The 21,127-nt window shown below is 38.7% G+C and overlaps 1 protein-coding gene across 1 annotated transcript in view; it reads right to left on the bottom strand.

Moving 5' to 3' along the window:
• ACSS3 (acyl-CoA synthetase short chain family member 3) overlaps positions 1 to 21,127 on the bottom strand; it is a 231,567-nt gene that overhangs the window by 55,890 nt on the left and 154,550 nt on the right. Inside the window, exon 9 of the mRNA XM_020993467.2 lies at positions 10,625 to 10,728. Coding sequence (XP_020849126.1) covers positions 10,625 to 10,728 — 104 coding nt within the window. The remainder of the gene's footprint in view (positions 1 to 10,624; positions 10,729 to 21,127) is intronic.

Here is a 21,127-nt window from a genome sequence, read left to right as displayed (position 1 = left end):
CATACACACAATTCCTCCAAAAAGATACAGAAAATGCACCAGACCAAATCCTGATCAAGAAATCCAAAAATAGTTCTGAGCCATTTTTCTATCCCAGCTTAGCACAGGGAGGCAAAATAGAGAAGTCTTTGGATACCAGAGAGGACATTTCAGCACACAGAGAGGCAGTGCACCAGAACAAGAAAAAGCCCAAGATGAGGCATGGAGAGTTCTAAATGTGTGTAGGGCACAAGAACAGGTGCCAGCTAGCTGCTCTGTCACAGTCAAAAATCTAGAGTAGGCTGAGGAAGAGACCTATGACTTTGGATGGAATTCCAAGATGAAAAATAGTCATGGGTCCTAGGCTGTGAATTGATCAAGAAGCAAATTCAGATGCAACCAGCACGAAGTGTTCACAAAGCGAAGAAAGAAAGTAATGTCTCAATTCTAACTTCCAGCCCAGTCTGAAGCATACAGAGGAATAACCAGGACAGGAAAGCCAGAACAAGGGGAAGCCTACACTTCTATCACTCTGAACTAGTAGAACTTTCCAGTGGACTGACAATGTCTGAATTCAGCAGCAGTCTACCGGAATTCCAAATGGCAAACTCACAGGTGTGATGCTCATACTCAAATCCAGGTAAGGAACTTGCAGGGCCAGACTATGGAGGCAGTGATCAGACTTTGCCCTCTACAGCTCCTTTGAGTATACAGAAAGCTTGAATATTCCTCAACTGGGCTCTGTCCCTGTGATCCTGAAATAACATAACACACACTATCCTAGAAAGTAGCAGCAGGAAAGCCAATATTCCTTCCAGAAGTGTTCGGACTTCAGCCTTAACATCAAGTCTGAAGTCAGGAAGTTGACTAAAAGAATGGGTGAACAAACAAGAAATTCCACTGTAAAAAGCTATTCATGCTGACAGGAACACTCAAGACACAAACCCAGAAAAAAATTATACTAAAATACCTACAAGCAAACCTCAAAGACAAACCCAGCTTGGGCACAGATTCAACTTAAATTACTGGAAGAGATGAAACAAACAAAAATAATGAAATGAAAGTGCTAGAGGGAAAAGGGGCAAAAAGAAATGAGAGTTACACAAGAAAGAATTGTAAAGGGAATTAACAGCTTGGTATAAGATGTACAAAACTCTCCCCAAGCAACAAACTGTCTAAAAATTGGATGTTACCAAATAGAAGATAATAACTTCAAGAAATACTGGAAAGAGGAGGAAGAAGAAGAAAAAGAGAAGAAGGAGGGAGAGGGGAGGAGAAGAAGAAGAAAACAAATGACTCAGAAAACAAATCATGGAGAGCTCATTTAAGAACCATTCCATTACCTGAAAGCCCTGATCAAAAATAAAGCGTAGACAATAAATTTCAATAAATCATAAAAGAAAACTGCCCATATCTCTTAGAACCAGAAGACACATTGGAAATAGAAAGTTAATCAACTTTAGAATAATGAAAGAAGAAATCATATGCCTACCTAAGGTTAAATAGTATTACAGAAAATTACTGTGTTGAACAGAAAGAGTATGGTGCATGGGAAAAAGAGCTAATCTCAAAACCAAGATGAACCAAGTTGAAACTCTACCTCAGGCTGTGTGACCATGGACAAGTCATTTATAATCTCTCAGTGCTCTTGGCAAAGCTCTAGGATTATGCAATCAGTTGCTGATCTGCATTAATAGATGGAGTTTCCTCATCTGAGAGTTCCATACCAAGAATCACAACATCAATCTCTTTTCTTAATTAAACATTCAGGATTAAGTGCCATCTACAAATACAGACGTTATGATTTGTATTTTGTTTTATTTTATCTTGCAGTAATTCCTATCCCCTCAATAAAATGAAACATGAGCTATTTCCATTTTTACTTTGTATCCCTGGTACCTAGCACATGACCCGGAATACACAGTAGGTGCCTAATAAAACTTGATTAGTTGATTAATGTTGTTTCCTATGAGAGTGACAGTTATCTGATCAAAGTAACTGCAAAATGTTATGTTGGGAAGGAAAGAGGTCTACTTAACTCTAAGGTATTTTCAAAATCTATTCTCTAAAAAAGAAAGACTCGTTTTCACTTACTGATTTCTTTTTATGAGAAATGTGGCTTTTTCATTAAAAAAAACTTTCTAGAGTGGTCAGAAATATTTGAAAACCATTCCTGTTACAATAGGCTTTCTCCTCTGAAGCAGAATTTCACTAATTCACTTCTGGTAATTCCCCTCTTAGTGGTAAGGAAGATAATGTAGCATGACTTTTTTTCAGTGTGATGGCTATTTAATAAAATGACAATTCATTGGGCCTTTTGTGCATAAGATTTTCACCAATTAATGACACGTAGAGGAACAGTTCAGTCCCCTTAATTACTTTTCCTTTGTTAAACTGTGTTTTAAAGAAAAATGACACTACCACCTGGTTTTATCACCCAGGGCTACAGATGCTTACTTTCAAGCTGTGTTTTCTAAGTGGATGGAAAGTAAAGGTAAAAAATACAATCAGTTAATGGATCAGATATTTGCCAACTCTCTCTTCTAGGGCATTGCACAATTAAAGAAGCTGGATGAATGACCCTATTTCAGCCTTTGTACACATGTGTGGCAACAAAGAGATATAACCCATCTCAGTAAAATTAGCCAGTAAGACTCTCTTAAGGAAGGATTTGAAAGTTAACACTGATTCTATCATAAGCCAGATCAAGGCTGTCCTAGGACTGAACAACTACATCTCTTTATTAAAATTCTTCTATGAAATGATCAGCTCTCAGCTTTCTCACATATTATGTTCTCAGTTTTGAGCCATAGGTACAATAAAGCAATAATCCAAGAACATGATTATTAATGAAATAAATGCTGTTAGTCGGAAGAAATCTATCCCCAAGATTACAAATTACAATTGGGTTATAAAAACAACCTGGTTTTATAAACACATATCGACTACAATGTTTTCTTAAACTCCAAGTCACATAGCTTAATCAATTTTTATTTGCACATTTTAGTTATGAAGTTGGTTCTGCTGATTGTTACAAATTATATATGGCATTTAGTTTTTAAATACTTCATTTATACTCTCATGCATGTGCGCGCACACACACATACGCACAGAGGCAAGTGAAGAGAATCTGAGATTTCACTGGTACATGGAACTATTGTGGTACAGATCTCCTTCCATCCACGCAAATGCTACCACCCTCTGTCACCTAGAGACTTAGAGAGCTGTCCAGAGTATGAAGCATTTTAGTGAGTTGTCTATGGTCATAAACAGCACTGGGATGGGAAATGGTTAACAACTAGCTTTCAAAAAAAAAAGACTCATAACACATTTAAAAAATTTAATCTGAATTATTATTTTCTTCATCACTTAAGTTTAGAAATCAACAAAATATCTCAAGTCTTGATTTTTAGCATTTGTTGATTCCTGAGGTGTCAAAGCTCACAGGGAAAATTTAAAAACAGGCTCTTAAAAGTAGATACAATCTGGTTACAGTGCATCCCTGGACAGATAGCAGAAAGCATACAAAGGCTAAACAAACCTGAACCCAAACTTTTTAGGTCAGCTGTCTAGGACTATACAATGCTGGCTGATATATGCCTATATGTAGAGAATATATATATACACATACACACACACACACACACATATATATATATATACATATACACACACACATATATACACACATATATATACACACACACATATATACACATATATATATACACATGCACACACATATATATACACATACACATATATACACACACACACGAGTGTCTATGTAGGTATGCATGCATACAAACACATGCATATACATATATAATCTACATATGTGTGGATGTATATATGTATGATATCTGAATATATTCTTATATATGACTATACATTCATGTATAAATGGATAAGGATAAAGATGGTGATATATCCTGCATTAGTGGAAGGAATTTCATCACCACAAGAGTTCCATATACCAATGAAATCTCAGGTTCTGTCCCATTGCCTGTGTATACATGGGGCATATGTAATGGATATGTCTACATGTATATGCATTTATACATGTGTATACACATATGTGCATGCATATGCACCACATTTATGTATCTATACATGCATACCTTTATACATACACACATATATTATGTCACTGGTCACTGATTGGCAAGTAATTCCCTCTACCAATGTAAATCAGCACCTGTTCTGTGAGGCCTAATCTTAGAATTTGTTTTAGGGATATTGATTGTTTTTAAGGATATTTAAATGACTTTCTCAGGATCACACAATCAGTACATAGTGCAGATAGTGAATCCAGGTTTTCCTGATTCTGAGCAGTTTTGTATTTGTGACACCCCGCTGCCATTACATACACACACACCATAAAACAAAACAAAACAAAATGGGGTTTAAAAAATATACATATATATACACACATGTGTATATATGTGCATATACATACACATACACATACACATATACATATACATATACATATACATATACATATACATACACATACACATATACATATACATATACATATGCATATACATATACATATACATACATATATATATACATATATATACATACATATATATATACATATATATACATATATATACATATATATACACACATATATATATGTGTGTATATATGTATATATATATATACGTGTATATATATATATATATATATATATATGTATATATTTCATTGGTATAGGACTTTCCCCTTGGGTAAGCAAAGTCCTTCTTCCAATACAAACCTAAAACCGTTCGAGTTAACAGGAACTTACTGAGTACCTACTAAGTGGCCTCACATACAAAGAAAAGTAAAAACAGTCTCAGCCCTTAGGGGGCTCACACTAATCGGGGAGATAACAGGCAAATGAGTATGCACATACAAGATTCATTTGAGGTAAATTGGAAACACCTTTAGAGGGAGATTAATTAAGGAAGAACTTTTTTCTCCTTCAAAAGTTCAGTTATTCGTGTAAGCATACTGGCTCAAACATTTGACAGAACTCCAAATGCCAAAAAACAGGACAGAGTAGGAAAAGTATGAGTCTTTGTTAGGGAAAAAACCACTATGTCTCCCCATAGTAATGAGAACCTATTCAAACCTGATTAACGCACCACTGCACCGACATAGCACAGCTATTAATTCTCTCTGAACAACACATTAAAGAAATATCACAAAATCACATGAAATTCAGCACCCACTGGGGACCTCATTGGCTTGTTTCTCAAGCTTCAGTAAGTCCTTTTGGAAGCCTCCATGCATTAACTGCTTACATCTGTACTTGCTATTATATCTAGAGATACTGGAGAAAGTAATTTTATTTATGAATCCACAGTTTACCTCTGACAAACTTTATTATAGATCCAATCTGAAAGGAACACCACAGTCCTTCTGAGAACAGCAGCTGGAGCAGGGGTCACAATCTTTCCCTTCACTCAGTTTAAAGAGAAGCTATTAGAAGGTAGGGCAGCTAGGTGGCGTAGTGGATAGGGCGCAGGGCCTGAGTCAGGAAGACCCGAGTTCAAATTCAACTCAGACACTTACTAGCTGTGTGACTCTGGGCAAGTCGCTTAACCCTGTTTGCTTCAGTTTCCTCATCTGTAAAATGAACCGGAGAAGGAAATGGCAAACCACACCAGTCTCTTTGCCAAGAAAAGCCCAGATGGGGTCATGAAGAGTCAGACACAATTGAACAACAACAACATTAAAGAGTAAGAGAGAGACAATTTTCACTTGTCTCATATCCAGGAAAGCACAACTCTTCTGTATAAAAAGGAGATACTTTCAGAAATGCATTCTGTTTCAATGGTCTTAATTCTTAGTCTGTGGTTGTGCATATTTCTATTAGAAATCATTTTAAAACTGTAACTTCTGTCTGCCCCACATCCAACATAACTCTGCCCATTGACATTTACAAGTAAGCAGATTTCAAATACTCAAGGATTCCATTTATCATCCATCTGCAAATAAAACTAGACCGCTAATGGGGTGGCTTCAATCTGATGGCCATGGAAAGCTAAAGACAATAAAGGGGTATTGAGGAAAGGAAAAGGACCATTGTTTGGGGGTGAGTAGAATAATACTGAATGACAAAGAGAAGGTCACAGGCTCTGATCTACAGCTGAAAGGAATCCATCCATGAGACCAACCTGTTCAATTCTATCGTACAGATCAGGAAATGGAGGACTGGACAGATTAAATGATTTGAATTAAGTCATACACATAATAAGTGTGAGAGAAGAGTTCCGAACCCAGGTTCCCAACTCCAGAGTCAATGTTTTTCCCATTGTAGCATGTTTTGGCTACCCAATTGCATTATGGTTTCTGTGTTCTCCACCAAGAAGAACAATCTTTGGTTAGGAAAGGAAAGAAGGAAAACACTAATAGGGAATTAAAACCCAAGATCTCCAGCTAAGGAGATCAGAAGAGAATGTGTAGTAGTTACCTTTGATAAGTTTAAATCACCTAACTAGATAAACTGCATTCCAGGGTATTGAATGAATTAGGAGATGTGATTAAGAAGCCACTGTCAATGACCTTAGAGACTCTTGGAGAAATGGTGAATTGGAGAATAAAGGTCAAATAGCATGATTTAATTTTTTCAGTGAAAGAGATTATATTCTGAAAAGTATAAAGCAAATGAATTTGACTTCAATTCTTGGGGAGGTGGAGAGGGGAACTAGAAGATATTACACCAATGGTTAGTGAAACAATTAGAAAAGAAGAAAGGGAGGAGAAAGAAAGAAGGAAAAGAGAGGAAGCAGAAGAGAGGGAGAAGAAAAAAGAAAACCAAAGAATTGTGATTAATAGTTTGATATCATATTGGAAGGAGGTCTCAAGTAAAACGCCTAGGAATCTGCGTTTGATTTTCTGCTATTTCCAGCTTTTACTGATAGCATCATCTGCTGCTCATATAAAGCTGAGCCAGATTGCCAACACACTGGATGACAAAGACAGAATTCTAAAACATCTGGACAGGAATGAATTAGGCCAAATCAAATATGATGAAATGCAATGATAAATATGCTTTAGCTTAAGATAAAAAAAAATAATAACTTCAAATGTACAAGACTGGCAAGAACTTTCCAGGCAAATATCTGGTGCTTCAAGTTCAATGAGTCGACCATGTGAAAGAGAATCCAAAAATACTAATTCAGAAGTAGATGGCCGAGACATAATAGTCCCTCATTATTCTTCCCAAGTCAGACTTCACCTGGACCATGGTGTTGAGTCTAGGGTATTATGTTTTAAGAGGGAAAAAGACAGAATGGAGAGTCCAAAAGAAAGTAACCAGAATGGTTAAAGACCTCAAGCTAAAGCTATGGGAAAATCAGTTGAAGAAATAGGGATGTTTAGCCTTAAAAAGAGAAAATTTTTGTGGGCTATGAGAGCTGTCTTCAAGAAGCTAATGGTGTGTTATGCAGAAATGTTGTTAGATACATTCCATTTGGGGCAGCTAGGTGGTGCAGTGGATAGAGTACCCAGCCAGGAGTTAAGAAGATTCATCTTCCTGAGTTCAAATCTAGCTTCAGACACTTACTAGCTGTGTGACCCTGGGCAAGTCACTTAACCCTGTCTGCCTCCATTTCCTCATCTGTCAAATAAGCTAGAGAAGGAAATGCCAAATCACGCCAGTATGTCTGCCAAGAAAACCCCAACTGGAGTAATGAAGAGTCGGACAGCTGGAAATGACTGAACAACAACAAATAAGTTCCATTTGACTTCAGAAAGCAGACTGAGAGCAATGGGTTTAAAAACGCCATCATGAGTTAATGCACAGAAAACTTCCTACCCATCAATGCTATCCAAAAGTGGAATGGATTCCCTGGGGAAATAGTGGACTCCTCTTCATTGGACATTTTAAAGCAATGACTAGATGGCCATTTTTGGAGGATGTTAGGAAAAAGAAAAAGCTTCCTGTTCAGGGATGGGGTGGACTAGATGGCCTCTGAAATGCCTGTCCACTCTGTGACTCTGAAATTCATTCTCTCCAAAACACACTTCCTTTCCCCCCAAACTTTCAACACATTAACATCCAGGAACTTAGAAATAACCTTCTGCTAAGAAACTAAATCCAAGAGCCTTAGCAAAGAACATAGGGAAAGCAAAGTGCTTCTTGGAAGCTAAAAGATCAAACTTTGAACATTTCTTTTTGGAATTAACTTCTGGTTTACTTTTGTTAAACACACTTGATTTTGACAATGAAACTAACAAACAGAAAAATCACCAGCTAGTTAATGGTATGCATCTGTATTCAAAACCCGAGTCTTTAAGGATCTATGATGGAAAATGGGTGACATAAAAGTAACCAAAGATCTGAGTTTTAATTGTTGAAACAATGAAGAGGGAAGATGGCTCCTGTAGCTTGAGTTCCTTCTAATATAACAAAAGCCTTCACACAAAGATATTCCTGGATACCAAGACAAGAAAAATAACTTTTTTCATACTAAAGCTAAGTGGATCAGGGGATGTGCCTATGAATATACTCATACACCATTAATGAGTTCTTAAAAATAAGGAAGGAAAAACTATGAATGCTATTTACAATCTGTCAAGTTTCTCTGGGGGAAAAAAAGTGTTTTTAAGGTTATCTTACTAGAAAACTAGGCTACTGCTCCTGAAGAAGGCAAATATTTCTGAAAAGTTTGGGTAAGGAGACAACCTCCAAAGTAATTAGGAACTGATCGATGTAATGATTTAGATCATCAGGTTAATGATAATAATTCACCTTGACATAGGACAGCTAAGTGGTAGATAGAGTGCCAGGCCTGGAATCAGGAAGACTCATCTTTCAGAGTTCAAATTTGGCTAGCTGTGTGATCCTGGGCAAGTCACTTATTCCTGTCTGCCTCAGTTTCCTCATCTGTAAAATGAGCTAGAGAAGGAAATGACAAACTGCTCCTGTATCTTCACCAAGAAAACCTCAAATGGTGTCTTGAAGAGTTGGACACGACAAACACCCTGATACAACATGTTAAGGTTTGTAAAACAGTTTTGATGCAACCACCATATCAGGCAGGTAATGCAAGCATTACTATCCCAATTTTGCAGAAAAGGAAATTAAAATTCCAAGAAACTAAGTGATTCGTCCATCACCACAGAGTTGGTGAGTACTGGCTATGGGGTTTGATCCCAAATTTCCAGACTCCAAATATAGCGTTCTTTCACTAAACCATACTGGCTCTCAAACCAAAGTATGAATTATTAAATTAATGAGAAGCCCAGAGAGGGCAAGCCAACAGTCAAATAAGAAGTGCTTTATCACATGCCAGAAACCCACCAAACTGCCAAAGCGATCAGTACTGTGGAAAGAGCAATAGCGGAGTGAGAAGTCCTGGGTTCAAATCCTGACTGTGACTTTGGGCAAGTCATTGAACATTGGCGGACCTCAGATTCCTTTTCAGTAAAATGAGGAAGTTGGACTAAATGGTCTGTGAGTTTCCTTCCAGCTCAAAATTGATGATTTTCTGACCCTAGTTTATGATATATTTAGGAACAAAGGCTCTACATCCCCTAATAAAATCCTACTTAAAAACACTAGGTTACACAATTTAGAGAAGGAAAGGAACCTCACAGATTATCTATCTTACCCCTTCTTTTTACAGGATATTGAGGTTCAGAAAACTTGATGTAACTTGTTTGAGGTCATAAAGAAAGTCTTTTGACTAGAAATCAGTGCTAGAGCTCTACCCCAGCTGCCTCCTGATTAACTGCTATGGTTCAGAAGTACAGCTCTGTATTCTCAGGGTCAAGGTAGGGGAATGAACACCAGCTCTTCCTGATCCTACCAAATAGGATCTACCTCATGTACAGGCCCTGAGACAGAACTGTTCACTGAACCAGCCCTTGAACAAGCCAGGTCAGAGTGGTTCACCACCAAAATGGTGGCCACACTATTTCAGTCATAGCAAGGCACAAAAATGACCGATTGTTTACATGTACTGATGCAAAGTGAAGTGAGCAGAAGCAGGAAAACATTGTGTACAGTAACAGCAACATTGTGCAGTGATCAACTATGAATGATTTAGGCCTTCTCAGCAACATAAAGATCCAAGACAATTCCAAAGGACTCATGACGGAAGATGCTATGTGGATCAAAGCACATTATTTTCACTTTGGTTTTTTTATGTGGTCTGTTTCTCCTTTCACAACATAACTATTATGGAAATACATTTTACATGATTGCACGTATATTACCTACATCAAATTGCTTAATCTCTTAAGAAGGGGTAGGGGAGAGAGGAAGGGAGAAAACTTAGAATTCAAAAAAAATTTAAATGAATATTAAAAATTGTCTTTATATGTAATTAGAAAAAATAAAATACTATTAAGCAATTGTTTTAAAAAAAGAATCTAAAAAGGAATCGAAGATGACCTTAAATTTTCAAGTCTAGGGAACCAGGAGACTAGAAATAAGATGGGCAGAAGCAGGGAAGTTGATTAACAATATGCATATCAAATGGTTCCCTGTCTTTGCAATCAGAGCCCTGCGAATCTTGGTGTTGGCAATTTCCATACTATACATCGATTATGTCTGGAGCCTTAGGTGACATCCCATTTATTGCCTCTCATTTTTTTTTTCCATTAAGAATTCAGTTTGCATTTGAAAATTGCTTACCTGTTTGCCACCAATGGTCCAAGACAGGTACTCTGAAAACATTTTTAGACCACTCTAGCGTCTCCACGTCACAGTGCTCACCAGCCACAAACAAAGTTTTGAACCTGAATGGGAGGGGGAGGCACATTTTAAATTATTCCTTGCAAACACATTTTAAAAAATAATAGAACTTCCTTATAACAATGTGTCCTGATATGTGACAAAGAAGCCTATATAAAAGATGATTCAGAAAAGCATGGAGAAAAAAAAGTATACATTTAATCAGAGCAAGAATATGAAAAGAACAGGGAAAATTATATTTCCCCCCCAAAAAAAAAGAATCAGAGAAGTTAATAAGCGAGGCATAACTGGTTATGGATAAAAAAACATATTGACCAAGTTCTCCTGGATTTATTTAGCACACTCTGTTTTTAAAAAGTAAAATATCCTTTGCAAAAGATTATCATTTATCAGTCCTTATTTTTCGTTCAGAAAGCATGGTCACTGTGGAAATAAGACACAGCTCTGTACAGGATAATAGGTAAAAATATTAAAAGAACCTGAAGATATGAAGAATTTAAGATGGCATAAAATGATGAATGTTATAGCAAATGACCTTCTAGCTTGAACTGTCTATAATTCAGTAATTAGTCAACAAGCATTTATTAGGCACCTACTATGTACCATGCACTATGCAGGGTGCTAAGAATAGAAAAGCAAGAGTAAAAAAAATCTCTCTTCAGAAGGAGCTTAGATTCAACTGGGGAAGACAGTCCATATATAGGTATAAACAAAGTACATATGAGTTAATTAAGGGGGAGGGTACCAGCAGCTCATAGGTGTGAACAGAAGTCAGGAAACACTTCATATAGAAGATACTATTTGAGTTGAAAGGAAATTAGAGGCTGAGGGGCAAATGTGAACAGGGCAGGCATCACAGTCATGACAAATAGCTAATGCTAACTCACGTAAGTGGGACTTGGAGTGTCCCATATGAAGAACAGTTTTACTAGGTCATAGAGTGCATGAAGGGGAGAAAGGTAATAAGGCTAGAAGGCTGTAGTTGGGTGCCAGGTTGTGAAGCCCTGTAAGTGCCAAATCAAAGAGGTTATATTTGCCTCTAAAGCTGAAGGGGCCTAAAACTGTGGATAGATATTAGGGGTCCGTGAACTTGGATAGGAAAAGAGTACATTTATTTATTTTCAATAAACTTTAACAGAAACTTAGAATTTCCTCCAATTATTTAGAAACGTGATTCTGAGAAAAGGTCTGCAGGTTTCACCTGACCACCCGAGGTGGGGTGAGGGGTCCACACTTAAAAATCTCTGCTCTGGTGATAACTGGAAGCCAATGGAATTCACTGAGTGACAGAAAAATGTAGCTAGATCTAGGCTTTGGAAAAGTTCTTTTGGGGGCAGCTAGGTGGTGCAGTGGATAGAACACGTGCTCTGGAGTGGGAAGACCTGAGTTCAAATCCAGCCTCAGATACTTCCCAGCTACATGACCGTGGGAAAGTAACTTAACCTCAATTGCCCTCTGCCCCCCACCAAAAAAAAATTCCTTTGGCAGGTGCGTAAATAGTAGTATAAGGGCAGCTAAGTGGAATGCCTGCCACACTTAAAGTCAAGACAGACTTGTAGATAGGAAAATGTCTTAAATACTTTATGTGTTTGTGTATGGATGGAGGGTGGGGGATGGAAAAGAAATAGCTGCTATAATTGAATTTTTTTTAAAAATAAAAATTCTGTTATATAACAGCTGGGTAGGGACACACCAGGAGACACTAGATGGCACAGTGGATAGAGTACAGGGCCTGGAGTCAGGAAGACCTGAACTGAAATCTGTCCTCAGACACTTACTAGCTGTGTAACCCTGGGCAAGTCACTTAACCTTGTTTGCCTCAGTTTCCTCATCTGTAAAATGAGCTGGAGCAGGAAATGGCAAACCATTCTAATATCTCTGCCAAGAAAACCCCAAATGGGGTCACAAAGAGTTGGACACAACTGAATAACAACAATAACAGGGACACTTAGATGCAATTAAATAGATAACAGATTTGTGATGACTAAAAAGATCCTAACAGCAGTAAATTACTCTTAAACTGGGTGAAAAACAACTTAATTACCAATAGGTCACAGGTAAGGGAATATACAGGGAAAATAAATGCTATAAAATAAATTTGATATTGCTGAACATTTGAAAAGGAACTGTTCTACTACAGGTATTATACTATGCTATTCTACTACAGTCTAGTCAGAACAGCATAGACCTGTCAGTCAAGGGACAACTATTCTCATTTGCTTTCTCTCACTAATTAACTTTCACAATCTCACAGGAAGCTTTCCCTAACCCCTCTTAATTCCAGTGCTTTTCCTTTTTAATTACCTCCTACGTGTCCTGTATATAGCCCACTTTATACATATTTGTTTGCACGTTGTCTCGCCCGTCAGACTGTAAACTCCTTGAGGGCAGGGACTGTCTTTTGCCTCTTCCTGTATGCCCAGAGTTTAGCACAAGGCCTTGCACACAGTAGGAGCTTAGTAAATGTCACTGAATGAATAGATGAAAGAATGCCAACTGCCATCTGAAAAGGGGTCAGACTAAGGCAGAGTCCAATGAGATTTTCAGCTCCCTAATCTTAGCTGTGTTATCTATCATCTTTTTTTTAGTGCCTAGCGCAGTATCGTTAAATATTTGACGAATGAATAATTCAGAAATAGTGATATAGTTAGGTGACACAGCAGATAAAGTGCCAGGCCTGGAATCAGGAAAACTCATCTTCATGAGTTCAAACCAGGCCTCAAGACACACTGGGCAAGTCACTTAACCCTGTTTGCCTCACTTTCCGCATCTGTCAAATAAGCTAGGGAAGGAAATGGCAAATTGCTCAAGCACCTTTGCCAAAAAAAATGGTCACAAAGAGTTGGACATGATGGAAACCACTGAACAGCAACAAGTGATATATCAATTTTAGGAAAATTTACTTTGTGAATGTCCATTTTTTTTTAAATCCAGAGGTCTTTAACCCGGGGTCCATGAACATTTTTTTAAAAAATTTTTTTCATAATTCTATTTCAATATAATTGTTTCTGTTTGTAATGCTACGTATTTTATTTCATGCATTTAAATGCATGATTCTGAGAAGGACCCTATAGGCTTCAGCAGGCTGCCAAAGAGGGCCATGAGAGAAAAGGTTAAGTAAGCCAGGTTTTAGACCTCTGTTTCCCCCACGTGAAGTTGTGCATTTGCTAACAGGTTTAGTTTCCATAAAGCCTTATCGATAAGACCTTCTAAATCTTAAGCAGTCAATCAACAAAGACATCTTTTCACTTCACTTCAACAGCACACTGGATGCAATAAATGTTTTCCTTCCATAGACCTTATGTAGGAAAGCTGAAAGTTAAGGCCCTTTGTGATTAACCTGGTAGTGGAGTATGCCACATCTAAAACAGATTTAATAGAATAAAAGCTCTGTGAGGAGTTTTTTGCTTGTTTATTTTTTTCTTTATATTTTGAGTTCCAAGCACATAACAAACAATTATAAATGCTTGTCGAATTGAAGTGAATGTGATTGTTATTTTCTAACTAAATAGAAGCTGTGTAAAGTGCTCTCTCTCCCATATGCCCCTTCTCTCTTCTGACCCACTCATGTCCCTGGTGCGCACACTCATCACTTCATGCCTGAGCAGCTACGATAGATACTCTGCTGGTTGGTCTGTCTGTGCCAAGTCTCTCCTCACTCTGGTCCCTCCTCCGAAGGCTTCAGGGCAGGTCTGACCAGCTCACTTCACCTTCTCAATCCCGGCCTTGCCACTGGACTTTCAATGATTCAGGAAGAGAGAGTGAGGCTGATGACTTCACACAGCTCTGTCTCACCTACATTCAATTCATGCACAAGTCAAGATACAACCCACCCCTTGGTGTCATCGGTCCACTTCAAAACGAAGAACAAACATCAACAAAATGCAGCGGGCCCCCATTACCTCCCAGATCAGATACAAAATCTGTTCTGGTTTTCAGATCATCCTGCTCTCTTCCTCCTCACTTCTCAATTTGTACTCTCGGGTCCAGGGACAGCAGCCATCTCACTGGCACACCCAACACTCCATCCTTCCACGGCATGCTTGTCCACTAGCTACCTCCATGTCTAAAAGGCTTTACCTCTCCGACCCACCCCATGGCTCCACACCTCCTTGCTGCTAGAGGCCTTTCCTAGTTCCCCTCAAGCAGTGTCTTCTGTTTGAGAGTTCCTCCAATTTACCTTATATTTATTTTGTACATATAAAGTTGTTCGAATGTTGTTTTCTCCATTACAAAGTGAGTTCCTTGAAGGAAGGAACTGTTCTCACCTCTGAATCCCTAGTACTTAGGGCAATATCTACCATATGTCATTCGGTCATTTTTCAGTCATGTCTGACTCTTTCTGATGGCATTTGGGGTTTTCCTGGTAAAGACACTAGAGTGATCTGCCATTTCATTCTCCAACTCATTTTACAGATGAGGAAACTGAGCCAAACAGGGTTAAGTGACTTGCCAGGGGCCACACTGCTAGTACAACTCTAGGGCTGGATTTGAATTCGGGAAGATGAGTCTTCCTGGCTCTCTATCCACTCTGCCACCTAACTGCCTGTCTGCCTCATAATAAGTTCTTGATGAATGCTTGTTTCCTTGATTTCATAGCTGGACTTTAAACATTTCCAAGTCAAGGCATTCGTGGCAATTTTTTTCATCTAAAATGGAAGCTATTTTTGCAATGAATTTCCAAAAATGGAATGTAGCTAATTTATGTTAAATAACACTGCCATTCAATAAGCCTTCCCAGGAAAAGGAATCACCATCTGGTAAAACAAAGCTATACAGCCAATAAAATGATCTCATTCTAGCTTCACTCTTTAAAAAAAAAAACACTCTAATGGCTTTTACAATGATCAGCTGTTATATGCCTTTTCTACTGATTGACATTTTTAATGCCTTTTATATTGGCATCAGCCATGCCCAGATCTATACCCTATTCTGCCATGATGGGAGCCTTTCTTTATAACAAAGAAAAGCAGCTAAACTAAGTCAAGTCCTTCCTCTTCCCCCTCTTTTTCCTGCCCTTCAAACTGAAGTGTTGAAGTGCTTTCTCAAACTTTCTCAAAACAGTTGGATTGACAACAGTTGAAACCATATTCAGTTCTCCAATTTGGGGCTATGGAAAATCAGCAATATTTGTCGAATGCCCAAACTGTAAGCAAGGCATCATATGACGGGGTGGGGGAAGGCACAAAGAAACAGAGGCAGTCTGATAACAGAAACCGCACAGACTGTGGAGTCAGAGGACCTGGGTTCAAATACTGTCTCTGCCATTTACTAACCTATATGATCTTGGCCAAGCCTCTAAATCTCCATCGGCATAAGTTCCCTTCATCTATAAAATGAGTGCTATTGGATTAGCTGGCTTCCAAGGTTCCTTCCAGCTCCAGAACTATAATTCTACATAAAAATTTTAGAAAGCATCCCTGTTCAGGTTCAAGGCTAAAATGTAGGACTTAAAGAGGTAAATCCCAATTTCATACTCCAAGCATAATTCTCCCCAGTGACTGGGAGCTATTTTCTTTTTCTATCTCCAAGGATACTGGGCCCATCAAATTCAAGTGAGAATAAGGTAGCTGTCACTCATCTGCTAATACTACTGAGAAGAGAGTCTAATCATGGCAGCTTGGCTAAAGAATGTTTATTTCCTGCAATACAGGGAAGAATTTAAAAGAACTGATACTGAAATGTTCAAAATTAACCTCAAGTGGTTGACATAATAGCATTTTCTCAGTCATGTAATCATACCTTCGGGTAGCAGTTTTGTTGTTTTTCAGTTGTTTCAGTAGCATCCAATTCTTTGTGACTCCATTTGGGGTTTTCTCGGGAAAGACACTGGAATGGTTTGCCATTTCCTTCTCTAGCTCATTTTACACATGAGGAAATTGATGCAAACAAAGTTAAGTGACTTGCCCAGGGTCACACAGCTAGTAAGTGTCTGAGGCTGGATTTAAACTGAGGAAGATGAGTATTCCTTGACTGGCACTCTAGCCACTGAACCACCCTGCTGCCCTATGGCAGCAGTCAGGTATTAGGCAAAGAGAGCTGGAGTCACAGGAGAACTAAGTTTGATCCCAGGATCTATTACATATTAGATCTGGGATGATGGGCATAATGGGCTGATCAGGACTGAGAATTCATCGTGTGTGTGTATATATGTATATGTGTATATGTGTGTGTGTGTGTGTGTGTGTGTGTGTGTGTGTGTATACAACATTTAGCACAATGCCTAGAACATAACAGCACCAAATAAAAGCATATTGATTGACTGGAGACACGTGCGTGTGGATGCATAAGGTTATGTATGTGTAAATTTAATAATATGGGGAATTTAAAGGAACATTTCTCTACCAAGGCAGATTGTCATCTTCTCAATTAAATATCACAGGATCATAAGATTATAGCTCTAGGGCTAGGTAGCAGCCTTACTTTAAAATCCATACTTTTCATTTTATAGATGACGGAGGTCCAGAGCAGAGAAGTGAGATGCACACCGGCATACAGATAGTAAGTGGCAAGCTGAGGTTTGATCACAGGACCACTGGTTCTAGAGCTCATATGTTGGACATGGAGTCAGGAAGGGCAGAGTTCAAATCCTGCCTCAGACAATAACTAGCTGTATGACTCCTGGAAATTCACTTAACTTCCTTCAGCCTCAGTTTGCTCACCTGTAAAATGGCAATAATGAGGGCACCTATCTCACTGGGTTCTTGTGACAATGAAAGAAGGTAATGTATTTAAAATGTTTTGCAAAGCACTCTATAATTACTAGCTATTTTTAATTATTATTTAGAACAATATAGCAATCATCATTTTTTTTTTTTGTGCTGGGAGACTGAGGCATTTTAAATTCTGGAACCTGTGCAAAAAAGGTTCATGTATACTTGAAGACACAAGTCCATCAATGATAGAATGGAGCTCTGTCTTTTGTGCTATAATCAAGACTTCTTTCTCAAACGCTAATTCATGCCTATGACATTGGAAGAAAAGATGAAAAGAATGGGAGGCAGCATGACTGGTGGAAAGGCACTGAACTTGGTGTCATGGGACAAGAGTTCCAAGATCAGTTCTGTCACTTCCTACTTGGGTGATCCTGGAAAAGCCAATTCATCTACCTAGGCCACGCTAAGTGGTGCAGTGGATAGAGTGTCTGCCTCTTCTTCCTGAGTTCAAATCTGGCTCAGACATTTACTAGCTATGTGACCCCAGGAAAGTCACTTAACCTTATTTGCCTCAGTCTCCTCATCTGTCAAATGAGCTGGAGAAGACAATGGCAAACCACTCCAGCATCTCTGCCAAAAAAAAAAGAAAAAACCCAAATGGGGTCGTGGAGAGTCAGACACAACTGAAATAACATAACAACCACAGGCCTCAGTGTCTGCATCTTTAAAAATCAGGGGTTCGGGATCAGCTAATCCAGTGTGGATGGGATTATTTCCCTGTTACTTGAATTCCCTCAACTTAACTAGCTTATGTAGCTGGAATTGAAAGGTCATGGCAAGAAGGGAGTTTAGGAAATGTAGCCCTAGCTCTATACATGTCCCTTGGTATGGTGATTACTGTGTTAGATGTGGGAATCAGGAAGAAATGGGTTCAAATCCCACCTCGGACATCTACTAGCTGTGTGACCCTGTGCAAGTCAACTTCTTTTGGCCCCAATCTCATCATCTATAAAATATGTATAATAATAGCACCTACCTCCCAAGGCTGTTATGAGAATTCAAAGGGGGAGGGGAAATATGTACACACACGCATGTTGCATACATATTCAAGTGTGTAATAATACATGCATATGTACATATACAAATCTCTATATAAAATCTACACATATATTGTCTATACGTGTAATATCTGCACATATAATTTTCTTTGCTACATATGCATTATATACATGTGTGTATGTGTACATAAACTACTGTGCAAATCTTAAAGCACCATGCTGATGGTAACTGTATTATGATGTATTATGAGGTAGCGTTAAGTATTGACGAGAGAGCTGGAAGCTCTCCACACCAATGAAACGACAAATCCTATGATGATGATAATAATTAATAATAAAATAATGATACATGAAACAAATAAAATTCACCTGTTCGAGGATTACCTCATCTGACAGACATTTTTAGAGGCAACTGTTAGTAGGGTAAATGATGAAACCCTAAAATGTCATAGACTATTGACATCCCATGAGGTCATTGGCTATGACCAGATGACCACCTGTACGGGATGTTGTCCTTGGGATTCCTGATTAGCCACAGGTAAGACTAGATGACCTTTCCAGGGGAACTGATGATCAAGCATGCTACACATCTCTTAACAGAAAAGTGGTGAAGTTGTGAAGTGCAAAATAAGACATATATTTTTGGACTTGGTTAATGTGGGAGCTTATTTTGGTTGCCTATGTTTATTTGCCATAAGGGTTTGGTGTTCTTTTCCTTCCCCCAGGTTAGGTTGGAGCATAGGACAAAGGGAGATAGTGAGGAAAGAAGGAAGCAAGGAGAGAGGAAGAGAAAAAGGGAGGAAAGGAAGAAGGAAGGAAAGAAGGAGGGAAGGTTGGAGGAGGAATGGCAAGCAGGAAGGAAGGTGGGTGAGAAACAGGGAAGAAGGAAAGAAGAAAGGGAAGGAAAGAGGGAGGGAGGAAGGGAGGGACGGAAGGAGAGATAGAGGAGGAAGGAAGGAAGGTGGGAGAGAGGGAAGAAGATGAGAGAGAGGGAGGAAAGCAGAAGAGAGGGAGGGAGGAAGGAAGGAAGAAAAGAAGGAAGGAAGGAATGGAGGAAAAAGGAAGTAAGCAAGGAAGAAAGGATGGAAAGAGGAAAGAAGGAAGGGGAAAAGGGTGGGAGGGAGGAAGGAAGGGAGAATGGAAGGGAAGAAAGGTGGGTGAGGGGGTAAGAGGAGAAGAAGGAAAGGAAGGAGGAGGGAGGGAGGAAGAAGAAAGAGAGGGAGAAAGGAAGGAAGCAAGGAAGGAAGAAAGAAGGGAAGAAGGAAGGAAGGGAGAGTCCATTCCAACTCTGAAATTCCATTATTCCATAACACAAAAATATCAATAGTACTGGGGGGAGAGAACCAATGTTATAATTCAAATGATACAGGAAAAACAACATTAAAAATATAGGGTTTTGAACTAATATGTAAATTGTGAAATTAGAAATGGATTGAAAATCTATCCCTGAAATGAAAAACAAAAAATGAGCATACTTGCATAGTAATACCCAAAGCACCAGGCTCCTAAAGCCTCTTAAAACCTATCTGATGAGAGAGAATGTGCACTCAGACAGTTTTGATTAAAAATTATGATGAGGACAAGTTCGCGTACTTCTCAAAGTATTGAGGTCAAGATCTAGTCAAATTATGCTCTGGGCTGATTTGGAAAGACAGATCTTTTGCATACACTAAAAGATATTTGATCATTCAAAAAGGTTACACATTGATCCAAAGACTTTAGGTGACCCAAAAGAGGTTGTTCGTTGTGATTAACAGCAGATGCTGAATTCAACCTAATTCAGCTCATTAAGTATTTACTTCAGTCCCTACTGTGTGCCAGACATTTTGTGAATATCTGGAGGACACAAAACTCAAAACTAAACAGTCTCTTCCCAAGAACAACCATTCTACAAACAAGAAATAATATATGTACAGATGGGTAAATTACAAGATAAAGTAAAGATGTGATGATTGCTGGCCAGGCAGGAAATACCAACGACTGGGTGAAGTGAAGAACGGCTTTGGAGGTGAGCTTTGAAGAAAGATAGGGATTCCAACAGGCAGAGGTAAGGAGGGCATACAGTTCAGGCCTGGGTAACAGTCTATACAGAAGCACAAAGAGAGGAAACGGAACATCGTGTAGAAAGAACAGTAAGTAGATCTGTCTAGCCAGAACTTAGAATGTCTCATCATGGGACAGAGAGAACCTTCTAAGGCTTCTAAGGCTATGCAAGCTCTGGCAGGCTGCTCATAAACTAAGATTGCTGGCCAAGGGCAAATCTAAGTACAGAGAGACTCATTACTAGGAAGTCACACGTTGTGTAATGATTTATTTGACCCTATAAACCCATCAAACAAAGACAAACATTTTAAAGGCCCCAGCTCCTTTGTTTTGGCTTTCACAATGGTGGAAGAGGAGAAAAGGAAATAGACAATTACATTGTGTACCATCTGTAAACATGAAATTAAATTGTCTGGAGCATCGTTGCACACATGGATCACGCAACAGTCATCCACTTAGTCTACTGGCCTCATCTCTGCCCACTCCAGTTCACCCTTCCCTCAGCTATCAAAGTGCTTTTCCTAAAACGAAGGTCTGACCACATCCACACACCTTTCCCCTCCCTCATTCAGTAAACTCAAGTGACTCTCTATTACCTCCATGACTAAATACAAAACCCTCCATCTGGCTTTTTGTTTGTTTGTTTGTTTTTTAGGCATTTGGGGTTAAGTGACTTGCCCAGGGTC

This window comes from Phascolarctos cinereus, unplaced genomic scaffold, assembly GCF_003287225.1.
Source record: "Phascolarctos cinereus isolate Bilbo 61053 unplaced genomic scaffold, phaCin_HiC Scaffold_1;HRSCAF=81, whole genome shotgun sequence".
Lineage (NCBI taxonomy): Eukaryota > Metazoa > Chordata > Mammalia > Diprotodontia > Phascolarctidae > Phascolarctos > Phascolarctos cinereus.
This window is presented reverse-complemented; position numbering and strand designations above follow the sequence as displayed.